Consider the following 11,826-nt stretch of genomic DNA (forward strand, 5'->3'; position numbering starts at 1 on the left):
AATATAATCTTATATACATACATGTTAGTGCGAAAAATTTTCCTAAATAATGTACTTTTTTCGCTTATCTCAAAAAAGGCACACCGTCAAAGGAAATTTTTCGCATCTAACCACTAATTATAGAAACTTAATATAACTGAATTCAGTGCAAGTAATCATCGCGGAGAGATCTTATATTCTAGAAAATTGAATTGACAGTGAATAAAATTACATGCTTCGCATATATAAACAAGTCAGTTATCTTTGAGTTATTTTCAGTTTCTCTAATTAGGGCTTTCATACTTGCGTTCACACTAAAAATTTATTTTACACCGGTAATTTGCCTGACAACCGAAAAAATTTCAAAACGTATGTAGTCTCTTTGAAACTTGTTCGAAATTGAAGGCAGGAATTTGCTTTCTTTTATCTTTTTCATGTTCGAATGTTGGAATTTTGCATTTCTTGCATCAATGTTTTTATCGATCTTATTTTTTTTCTCTTTTGGCCTTCTGATGTTCCGGCGTCGCGTTGGCAAGTTGTCAGCTCGGAAATCCCGTAAGGTTGTAATGGCGGCACATTGCACAGTTCTTTATATTTGCGTTGGGTGCCTGCGGCTTTGTTTATGCACGCGTTGCGAAACTGTTTTTTCAGTTTTGAAGATACATGGCGCGCGGGGCTTGTTAACAAATCAAAGGCAGTCTTTGGATCCTTTGATAAACAGAAATGCGGTGTCGCATATATATCATCTTTGATTTCATCTGAAGGATCGTGCTTTTGTAGTTGTAATTTAAAAGACTGAGGTGATATAGTAGTTTTAGGATCTATAAGTAATTTACGCTTGCGTACATCTATAGAGCAAGTAGCTTTCTTTCCCTGAGTTGGTTCAACTTTTGAACGCCCTATCTTTGTAGGAGATCGTTTCTTACATAGCGCCACACTACTGCGGCCATATGTGCGTATAGGTGTAAGGCACTTGCGCCATTTTGTAGGCGTGATCGTTTCTTCGTTATAAGCTAATTTACGAGCCAATTTGTCTTTTGCTTTGCTTTTGGTGCGGGACCACAAGGTTGCATCTCCGCCTGCAGATGATTGTAACGTTGAAAATAATGGACTAACTTGCGGAGATGGGGCCGAAAAACGACAATTGCGTGATAAATTACTATCGACCCTGCTGTAATTTTTTGCCGGTGCAGATGATCTTAAACTTTGCGGTGTTTGCAGATTGCTGGATGTTTGGTGTTTTGTTGAAGAACTATCGCCGTATTGCCGTTCCTTTAGAGATCCTTTACCAAAAGGTGAATATTTATCGTACCCACCATAAGTACGCATTACGCGACCATTTGAATCACAGCCAAGAACTCTTTTTGTTAACGTATTTAGGGCTGCTGATTGCCCGCAAAATGTATTCTCATTTGATGGCGAACTTCTATCTGATTTAAGAGAGCACCGCCGGTTCGGTATGACATTAACGAAAGCGATTCGTCCTTTATGCGTTTGGGGCACGAAAATTTCAGATTCATAACCAGGAGCTTCGACTAAAACCACGTTATTTCCGGCCAATAGTTTTATTTTGAAATGGGGTTTATTTTTTGACATTCCTTATTGTTTACACGAATGAATTTCGAAATTTTTGCAAACACTATTCTAAGAAATTTTGTACAAGAAACCGAAAACAAAATAATCTGCCAAGTGAATATTTGAATGGCTATTCACATAGAATTAAACGAAAGAAATAGTAATTTTTAAAATTAATGGGAATGCGTACGATGTTCTTACTTCAAAACAATTCTAAATAAGTAAAAAAAATAAACAACTTGAAGTGAATTGAAACCAATCCATTTCATTCACTCTTGTACACGAAAAACAGCTGGAAATTGTACCGTTTCGTTCTTGCATCATCTTATTAAATATAATTTTGGTTTCGATTGTAATTTTCGTTTTTTTCCTAGTTTTTTCATTATTGCAACTTTTGCATATAGAGGGATGTCCGCAAACCATCCGCACTCCTTTGTTTCTCCTAGAGAGGGAAAGTTATGAGCTCATCATCATGTCTTTTGTAATAATCATGTACCATTGTTTTTATTGTTTCCTTTAGATATACACTTTTCCGTTTTAATTCTTGTATTGTGAATTAGTACTCAGTCGTAACAGCCCTGTGCGATTATTTATTCTAAACTAACAATAACTCTGTGTCAGAGAGAAAAAAGAATTCACGTGCTGATTTACAAAATTTAAAGAAACCCCCAGTAGATTGTTCACTTTTCTACATAAACCGAAAAGATAAAATATAAAAAACTTGTGCGGAGGCAAAATGGATCAAGATCTAGAAATGGAAGTTGTTGAACCGGAGGATGCTGAAAGTGATGAAGAAGACCCGCATGAAGACCAAGATCAAGACAAAGATCAAAAAGTTTATCTTCCCGGATTACCTTTGGAAGCCGACGAAGAGTTGGTTTGTGATGAATCCGCATATGTAATGTTACATCAAGCGTCTACTGGCGCGCCTTGCCTTAGCTTCGATATTATATCTGATGAATTAGGAGAAGAAAGGGAACGGTATCCCTTAACTGCCTACATAGTCGCTGGAACACAAGCTGCGCGGACACATGTTAATAATTTAATTGTAATGAAAATGCATAACTTGCATAAAACGCAAGAAAAACCTAATGGTGAAGACAATGATGACGAAGAATTGGAGGACGATGAAGACGATCTGACGAATAAGGAAGAACTGAAGAAACCCCAGATGTCATGTGCTCTTATTAAGCATCAAGGTTGCGTGAATCGCGTGAGAGCCCGCCGATTAGGGAATACGATATATGCCGCTAGTTGGAGTGAATTAGGTCGTGTTAATATTTGGAATTTATCAAAACAATTGCAGGCAATTGAAGATATACAACTTTTGAAACAATACGAACGCGATGTTGCAAATGACCCAGTACATCCGATTTTCTCCTTCAGTGGTCATCAGCAGGAAGGTTTTGCTATAGATTGGAGCCCTTGCGTTGACGGTGTTCTAGCGACTGGTGACTGCAGGTAACATTTTTCAATTGCTAGGCATTGTGTGCTTTAGTAATTGTTTGCTTCCTTTTAGACGAGATTTACACATTTGGTCACCTTTAGAGGGTGGCACATGGAAAGTGGATCAGCGTCCCTTAATTGGTCATACCGCTTCTATTGAGGATTTACAATGGAGCCCTAACGAACGTAGTGTTTTAGCGTCATGTTCAGTAGATAAATCTATACGTATTTGGGATTGCCGTGCCGCGCCACAAAAAGCTTGCATGCTGACCTGCGACAATGCCCATGAAAGTGATATCAATGTAATTTCCTGGAATAATTCAGAACCTTTCATAGCTAGTGGCGGCGACGATGGCTTCCTCCATATTTGGGATTTAAGGCAATTTAAGAGCAAAAAACCTGTTGCTACTTTTAAACATCATACCAACCATATTACTACAGTTGAATGGAATCCTAAAGATAGTACGGTATTGGCTTCGGGCGGTGATGATGATCAAATTGCTCTTTGGGATTTGGCTGTGGAAAAAGATGACGAAACAACGCCGGCACAAAATCAAAATAATAACGATTTAGAGAATCTACCACCGCAATTATTGTTCATACATCAGGGGCAGAAAGAGATTAAGGAATTGCATTGGCATCCTCAATTGCCAGGGGTAATATTATCAACAGCTCACAGTGGTTTCAATATATTCCGAACGATAAGCGTATGAAATGATTATTAAAATAAAATAAAAAATGAAATTTACAGTTAAAGCTTAAAAATTTTAATTATCTTCATTGATTTCGGTATCCAATAGCATTGCTGTGTTTATTAGATGCCGCATCGTAGGCCGCCCGTGTGGACAATTCTATAGAAAAGAAAAAAAAAAAAGACGTTGTTTACTGAATAAATGTCGAAATAAGAAATATATGTATGTATCATAAAACATATACAACAACGTGAAGATAATTCCTAGATTTGTGAAGTTCAAAAAGCAGCTTTCGAACTATAACATGCCAATCGTAAACTTCGGCTTAAAATCACCACATAAAGTAAACGCTGCCCGAAAATTAATTGGCTACGATTTTGTTTGTAAGGCATTTGCAAAAGTTTTGATCAGCGACTTCTACAGGTAAAAATGATACAGAAATGGGAAAGACAAGTGTACGCAACATTTGAAAACGATGGTTTTGGTCTTCTCGTGCATAAAATAACAATTTTCCTTATATTATTGATTTATTCGACACTAACAATGAAACTCCCAAAATTCATCCTGCAGATTCATTACTTTTGTCGGGATCGACCAAACACATTCACAGGCTTACGGTTATGCTATTCCCGTATATTCCAAGCGTCGGTTTTAATGTCAACGGTTTAAAAGTGCCAACGTGAATTGGCTACACTGTTGCAGCTCGAATAGGAAGTTCCGCCACACCCAGAGTACTCCTCAGATATAGGGTCCCCTAATTAACCCCTTGTTCAGATTGGTACAGCATTGCTTGTCTGGTACGCTTGTCGGGCCTGCGAAGTTGAATAAGTCCGAAAATGGGTCGGTGGATGGATTGCTGCCAAATCAATATAAGTTTTTTCGGCATGATATAGCCCTGTTGCCGAAAATATTGTAAAACGTTGTAGAAAATGATGGCAATCATTTTGTTTAATCTATATTATAGCAATCTTCCAATGAAAAAGTGATTAAAATTTTTGCAAACACCTAATATTTGCTTGAAGCTGAAGTCTATTGTGATCCTAAGTTTGCCTAATCTTCTTTTCTTCTGTCTTTTCTTTATATGTAAATTAACTCAATGACAACAGATTAATTTCTAGCCTTTTTCTCGATTCTGTTGATTTTCAAACATTTCCTAAGGAAAGCACAAGAGAAGGAAAATCACTTTATCAGTTTAAGCTTTCGAACAAAGTTTTGAAGTCGTATTTCCGAATATTAACATATAAACAGACTGACATGGTTTATATTTCTTTTCCTATATGTCTTATGCTATAAAAGCAGAGTAGAAGTGAATTCTACAAAAAAATAACTGTATGTTATGAAAATTGGAACGTAGTTTCATTTAAAGCTTACCCAAGGCTGCTCCATTTCACCCATATGTTGTACGAGTTGTTTCATTGTGGACTTTTTTAATGCTGTTCCTATCATAATGGACTTGCGGCAAGCTCTTGAAGCGAACATGGCACTAATGCGCGAGGGACGACATACAGTACCCTCGGGAGCATCTTGTAACATAAATATTAATTCATCTATATCCTCTTTACCAAACTCCCAGTTCTTACTAAACGGTTTGCCTAATAGGCTTACCTTTTTGGTTGGAGGCGCTGAAAAATTACACAAAAAGGGATCATTAAACATGATCTGAGAGTTAGACCTTGTTAGCATATACCATTTGAATTGATGCTAAATTTAAAACCATTCTTTTCGAACACCGGTAAATTTTCTATGAGCGTCATTTCATTGACAGCGGTTAGTTCCAGCGTTTGAGGTAAGGCTAAGGTTTGAAATTGTAAGTGCGTCGTGCGTTGTAACATTTCAAAATTATATTTCTCATCTGTAGCGTGCTGATCGATTATGAATAAATCACTATCTAATTTGCATACAATAAAACCCAAGTTAAATTGTCCAATCACATCCATACGCGCAAAGCTTGATTTCGAGATCTCTTTTTGCAGCTCATCTTCGGCAGTTTTATTTTGACTGGGCGTTATTTCGCTTTTAAAGCGTAGACGTTCTAATTTAGCTCTGCTTTCCCTCTCAGATTTTAGGGCGTCCTCAGCCTTAAGGCTATCTTCGATTTCTTTAAGAGTAACGAAAAATTGACTAGAAATGTTAGAACGTTCTTTAGTTTCCGAATCGCTAACATCGAGTTCAATTACGGGTCGGGCGGCATTATCATCCTTTGAAGCAACGTCGTTAGTAGGACTTATGTCGGAGTTGCTTAAAGATTTTTGGTCAACAAAGTTACAAACAGGTCTTTTGGGAGTAAGAATTTTACAGTCTGTTCTTTGAACAAGTTCATCAAAAGCTAGAAAGTTCCAAAAAGTAAAGTAAAAACTTTGTTATAGACATTGCTACATATATGCATTCTCACCATTCGATTCTTGCTTTAATTGCATTTCATCAAATTGAATCGTTTTATCGCCCTCTTCATCAGTCTCTGGATCGGATTTGTAATCATATTCTCCGGTGGGTTTAATATCTTCTGTATTTAAAAATTGATGTATCTTCTGCATCTTTAAAGTCCTTGCTGTGATTTCATCTAAACATTTACGTTTTGTGGTAACATTGGGAGCCTTGCCCGCCGTATCCCCGGTACGTTTCCATTGCGAAAGCACATTGCGAAATTTTTCCGCCGTACTCAGTGGTATTAGATCAATACTTTCCAGATCAGCATTATTTGCTTGAGACTGCATATCTGAAATGGTCGTATTTTGAAGTTTGTAGGTGGCAGGTATCTGATCAAAAGTGAGGTGAAGAGATCTCCTCACAAGAGATAACAAAAGCTTCTCATTGCTAAGCATCAATTGGCGTTTATCAGGGGTTAGATTAACATCAACTTCTTGCCGGCTGGTAATAATATTCAAATAAACGAAGGGATATTGAGAATTATTGAAGGAGTGATAACAGTCGTTAACAGCCTTGGATATCTGAAAGAAAAAGGGCACATTAAAGTTGTTTTTAATTATTCCGAATAAACTTACATTCTTCAAATCGCAGGGACGAGAGTTGACATAGAAAAATTGTCGGTCTTTCGATGAACGCCCAGAACCGTGGGCACAACTAGATATATAACCTTCTAATTCAAATTCCCTACTATATAATGAAGAAATATCTTCTTTTGTTATGTTTGCGTTATCGCCTGCATTTGCTTGCAATGCTGAAATTAATTCATCCTGGGTTAGAATATCGCCCTTATTATCTTTTAAGGGAGATTCCAATTTTATAATTTCCCCTAATTTTGGTTTCCCAAATATTGCATATATATTACTTAAGACGTCTTCTCGACCTTGTGTCATCATAATCAGTGAAGAAGCACCATTTGCCGCCTGATTCGTACAACGTATGCGTATTCCTGTGGATACTAAACAGTATGCTTGCAAAATCTGGCACATTTTGGCGAATTCCTTCTTAATATTGCGTTCAAAGTCTTTACGGCGTACTGGTAAAGTAACAAAGAGGTTAGTTAACAGAACCGTTGTTCCTGGAGCGCGTGTATGACAAGAGCGAGATATTATTTTTCCTTTATGATCTAGGACAATTTTAATTGCTTCAGTGCAATCGCGATGGCGTGTTATTATAGACATTTCCGTGAGAGCACAGAGAGAGCTCAAAGCTTCGCCCCTAAAACCAAATGTTTCTATAGATTGGAGATCTTGGAATTTTTGAATTTTCGAAGTGTGATATTTGGCGGCTAATTAATTACAAAACTTATTAAAAAGTAAATTATTTTAGACAATCTAATACAATTTACTCATGCTCCCCAAGTCATTTGGCTGGACTCCACAACCATCGTCACAAACTTCGACTGCTTCTAAGCCTTTATCTCTAAGCTTCACTTCAACGTTTTTGGCCCCTGCATCTAATGCATTCTCCACAAGTTCTTTAACTGCTACAGCCAATGTTAAAATCACCTAAAATTGAATCCACACTTAGTTCTTTTTGGCAGCCGTTCGATTCAGAATATCTTAGGTACCTGGCCAGAGCAGATTTTATGCACATCTTCTTCTTTAATGGATTTAATAGCAGCTGATTCAGCCTCCGTGGGTTCAGGTATTATTATATCCTCAGCCATATACTTTTTTTAAAAAGTTTTTTATGCGATTATAACAAAATTGAGCGCGTATTTACAATTTTACAGAAAATAAAAACAGACTTGTTTAGTTCGATGAAGAGGAACGAGCGGCATTGCCAGTTTATAGTTATGAATGAGAGATATGCGAGTTGGTAAAAGTCTTTATTTCTAGCAAGCATTGAAAATATTATGTGCTATAAAATATATTTTTTAAATGTTCATACAATAATCATTAATAAAATTTAATTCTCTGAGGAAATACTTAAAATTGCATTCAATTCCGTTTACGATATCAATTACTTATGATTGGCGGATTTGAAAGTAGCAGCAGTTAGTCTTGGCGCGTGTTTCTCGTAGAAAACTTTTTCTGTGAAAAATGTGTAATAAAAACAGTTATTATAATGCTTAAATGATGCGTGAATAATTAGAGTAGTAAAAGAATGGGGACAATATTTGAATTCGGTTAATTGAAAATAAATTTTCAAGAGTGATGTGCTTATTTAAGCACCTGCGATGTTTCCGGTAAGTGTATCTGATAAATGATTTCCTGTCGTTGTTTCTTGTGAAAAATATGCTAATAATTTTTGAATACTAAGCTATTTAAAAAGAGAATATAATATTTATGCAAAGAAAATTTTTGAATGACGATAATATTTGTATAGAAGTAACTGAGAAATTGTAATTGTTATTTTGCATGAATTTTCTTATTTTTTCTTGCATATATTTTGCGTTATTGCTTTTCTCTTTCTCTTCTCCATAGTTTCATTCGATGGTGTCAATCGAGACCCCAATATATATGTAAGTTATGTCTTATATTCGCAAACCCATACGTTCCCCCGATCCACTCGTCTAAGACACGATCGCGGGGCCTTTAAGTTATGTCTTATCTTTGCTGCCAACATCAGAGTCCGATTAGTTTATATCAGTTGTGCATTAGTTGTGCTTTTGTCACTTTTTGTTAAGGCACTTGCGATCGGAGGAATTGCGGTGAAAGTTGGTATATATTTGCGTTTCTACAGTTTTCGCGTATTTTCGTTAACTATCAGAGACTGTGGATTTAAGATTAATTCGGGATCGATACCTATTTTACGTAATAAATTATAATTTTTGTTTTTGGTAGATGTGTACGGACGCATCTCGTTTACATAAACGATCATGCTCATCTCAAATCAGGGCCTTGTAGAGCAGATATCAACTACAATCTTTCCTATAAGGACAATATGAATTTGAGATGGACGGGTATGTTTAAGTGTTCGCTTTCCGCTTATGGGTATGCAAAACAAGAATTTTTGCGATCTTACTTAAGGAGATGTATATGCACGATTCGTCCCGATGAAAGTGCTTTCTATTAAACAATTGCTCAAAACTACGACAATTCCTATACTTTCGCGTTAAACCCTGGGCTCTAAGTCACTTTTGTATAGCTAAAGTGAAGAAAGTAAATTCTTAATAATTTATAATTTAATTCGCACTGTATTAAATGACTACTAAAATTAACTTTTCGTATAAAGTGTTATTAGTAAGCAAATATGAAGATATCTTTATCATTAGGTCACCGATCTATGTACTATGAATAGCATACCTTGCATAGCAATTTTAAATGAGGATATGATGAACTTTTATGTATTTGTACATGCATGCATGAGTGTGTGCATTGTTTACTTAATCTCCTGACGTCTGTGCCTTGTTTGGTCACTCAGTATATACCTATAAATGTGTGCACATAGATAAGTAACTTAGTTATTTTTATCAAAACCAATCAATTTAGTTATCAATCAAAAACTTGGTCACAACTATGCACTTATCATCTATACATGTATGTAGTTGCGTTAGTAACAGAGAAGATATCTTTGCCGGATAACTTTCAAAATAAAACCCTAAGGTATTATTTTATTTCATATAATGCATTTTGATGGATGAACATAGAAAAGGTGATAGGGAAAATTTTGTAATTAAAAAGAGAGATAGAGGAACAGATAATAATTACTCCACAATATCATACAACGATATAAATAATTGAACATTATTTATAATATTTTGCATAACGATTTTTGTGGCATTTGACCGCGATTAACGGTTGAGCCATTGTTACATTCAAACAATTCTTAAAAAAGGTGAGAAAAAAACTTGATCCTATATTTTCTCTTAATAGATAGAAGAAAGTACAAAGTTTAGAATAAGTAAAGAAAAAGTGTCACTCTCAACAATATAAGACGAACGATTAATTTCACTCTCTCTACTCTCAACGAGCAATGCTAACAATTCAAATGGAATTGGATTAAAGCGTTCAGAAATAATCGGCAGAGAATAAAGACGAAGGATTACTTTTCATCCTAACAATGCCGGGCCAAATAGTGGGATATGCGAGATACAGCCTCGCCCAATATATCTTTCTTAATCGTTTTTTTTTTTTTTTTTTTAAGATATTTATTAAACAAAGCCACTTACTATATTGCATGACATGCCATACGTTCCAACAAGATCAAAGTCAATATGTTAACTGTATTATTAAACGACATTGTAACATGTACGCTTCATTTATATAATTAAGATCTTGCGAGTTCCGCTGGAAAAACTAGGACCTTTGCGGAAAATGGCTCAGCAATTTCTATCAATCACTTAAAATTCCTGGTGGAAATGAAGCTAAGTGTAAGTTAAGTCGCTGTAATGAATTTGTATAGCGAAAGTCGTAAAAAAAAATGTTCACTCACATTGAGAAAAGACTCTATATTTCCTTTCCCCTTGTTTTTCCAGTCGGTAGTGTGTACTCTTAGTCTAAATTTTGTCCTCTTTTTATCCCTTTTTCCAAAGACAACAAGTAAAAACACTACACTAACCAAGAACGATACATTTACACAAACACAAACGGACAGACAAGTTTAGATCGGTTAAGAAAGTGATTCTGTGCCGATCCGTATAACACGCAATGGAGGCTTTCCTAAGGCTTCCCCTTTGTTGTGTAAAAAGTGCACAAATTTGATGTAGGATATAAAAATGAATATGCAAAACACTTTTTTGAAAACTTGTTATCACAAATGAGTAAATTTTCACTTCAAACACTTTCGCTCTTACATAGAGTAGACCGCATTGCTTTAGTAATTATTCCCCAAAGAGCATCATATCATCGAATAAATTGTTGCTTTAATTATATTAGCTATTTGAAGAAATATGTGTTAAAAAACACTTTCACATGGTATAAATTAAGACAATTATTCATAAAATTACTTTATGCATATATAAAATCTAATAAAAGTTGTTCATTACCCCTTTTGGTAAAAATTTTGCAAAGATTTTTGATTTTTATTTCAAACTTTCTTAAATGATGATGTAAAACTTTTTCAAACTTGGAAATTTGTGCTGTTTGCTTCTTCTTCCTACTTTTTTTTTTTATTTGCTTTTAAGAGCTTCATATAAGAACTTTTTAATTAAATGAAAATTCAAGATTTATTTTCATGCTATCATCAGGACAAAGTGCTTAATATTGTACATGTCCGGAAAACCAGAAATTTCCATGACTTTATACGCTACAAATAAATTAAACTTAACATCTCTTGAGTGTGAAGGAAACCTGACTTGAATTCTTTTTCAATATTTTTCTTTTTTTTTTTTTTTCTGGGTAAGCGAACAGAATGAGGAAAATATCATTCATCTCAAGGGTCAATAACTTGTGCACAATAAAAATCATGCATAAATTGAAGTGGAGTTTCTCTAAAACCAAAAAAAAAGCAAATGAAAACACTGCAGTGGTATGCGTCGCGACGTTAAACACCCTATACCGGTTCGTTTAATATAGTTATTTATATAACGACATTTACAAGTAAGGCTTTAAATGGGGTGTGTTCCGTTCTCAACGGAGAAACATATCGGTTTACGGAGTTTCATCGAAATATTTCAACAACTGAGGCCTGTAGATTAAACCAAAGAAAAGAAAATGGACAGACAGACAGACAAGCTTAGATCAATTCAGAAAGTGATTCTGAATAATAATTGGATCTACCTCATGTCCTTCTGGACGCTGTAGTGCTTGCGAGCATTCGACGG

At 35.4% G+C, this 11,826-nt stretch overlaps 3 protein-coding genes across 3 annotated transcripts; 1 reads left to right on the forward strand and 2 right to left on the reverse strand.

The window, feature by feature from the left end:
* Positions 1–386: 386 nt before the first annotated feature.
* On the reverse strand, positions 387–1,944 carry LOC119636879. Its single transcript, XM_038032556.1, has one exon. The coding sequence runs from the start codon at positions 1,573–1,575 to the stop codon at positions 412–414; it is 1,164 nt and encodes a 387-aa protein (XP_037888484.1). The 5' UTR covers positions 1,576–1,944; the 3' UTR covers positions 387–411.
* A 160-nt stretch (positions 1,945–2,104) lies between these two features.
* On the forward strand, positions 2,105–3,754 carry LOC119636976 (glutamate-rich WD repeat-containing protein 1). Its single transcript, XM_038032739.1, has 2 exons — positions 2,105–3,015; positions 3,074–3,754. The coding sequence occupies exons 1-2, from the start codon at positions 2,291–2,293 to the stop codon at positions 3,711–3,713; spliced, it is 1,365 nt and encodes a 454-aa protein (XP_037888667.1). The 5' UTR covers positions 2,105–2,290; the 3' UTR covers positions 3,714–3,754.
* LOC119636975 (mismatch repair endonuclease PMS2) lies at positions 3,694–7,803 on the reverse strand. Its single transcript, XM_038032738.1, has 7 exons — positions 7,687–7,803; positions 7,465–7,624; positions 6,695–7,404; positions 6,085–6,640; positions 5,380–6,018; positions 5,064–5,314; positions 3,694–3,851 (listed from the first exon to the last, which is right to left on the reverse strand). Exons 1-7 carry the CDS (start codon positions 7,783–7,785, stop codon positions 3,768–3,770), a joined length of 2,499 nt encoding a protein of 832 aa, XP_037888666.1. The 5' UTR covers positions 7,786–7,803; the 3' UTR covers positions 3,694–3,767.
* Between the last annotated feature and the right edge of the window lie 4,023 nt (positions 7,804–11,826).

Source organism: Glossina fuscipes, unplaced genomic scaffold (assembly GCF_014805625.2).
Source record: "Glossina fuscipes isolate IAEA_lab_2018 unplaced genomic scaffold, Yale_Gfus_2 42, whole genome shotgun sequence".
Taxonomy (NCBI): domain Eukaryota; kingdom Metazoa; phylum Arthropoda; class Insecta; order Diptera; family Glossinidae; genus Glossina; species Glossina fuscipes.

Coding starts and splice junctions, on each gene's coding strand:
- LOC119636879 (XM_038032556.1), bottom strand. CDS start 1,575: ATGTCAAAAAATAAACCCCATTTCAAAATAAAACTATTGGCCGGAAAT.
- LOC119636976 (XM_038032739.1), top strand. CDS start 2,291: ATGGATCAAGATCTAGAAATGGAAGTTGTTGAACCGGAGGATGCTGAA. Junction 3,016..3,073: donor CTAGCGACTGGTGACTGCAG/GTAACATTTTTC, acceptor GCTTCCTTTTAG/ACGAGATTTACACATTTGGT.
- LOC119636975 (XM_038032738.1), bottom strand. CDS start 7,785: ATGGCTGAGGATATAATAATACCTGAACCCACGGAGGCTGAATCAGCT. Junction 5,315..5,379: donor ATTTAGCATCAATTCAAATG/GTATATGCTAAC, acceptor GTAATTTTTCAG/CGCCTCCAACCAAAAAGGTA. Junction 3,852..5,063: donor GTGAAATGGAGCAGCCTTGG/GTAAGCTTTAAA, acceptor TCTTTTCTATAG/AATTGTCCACACGGGCGGCC.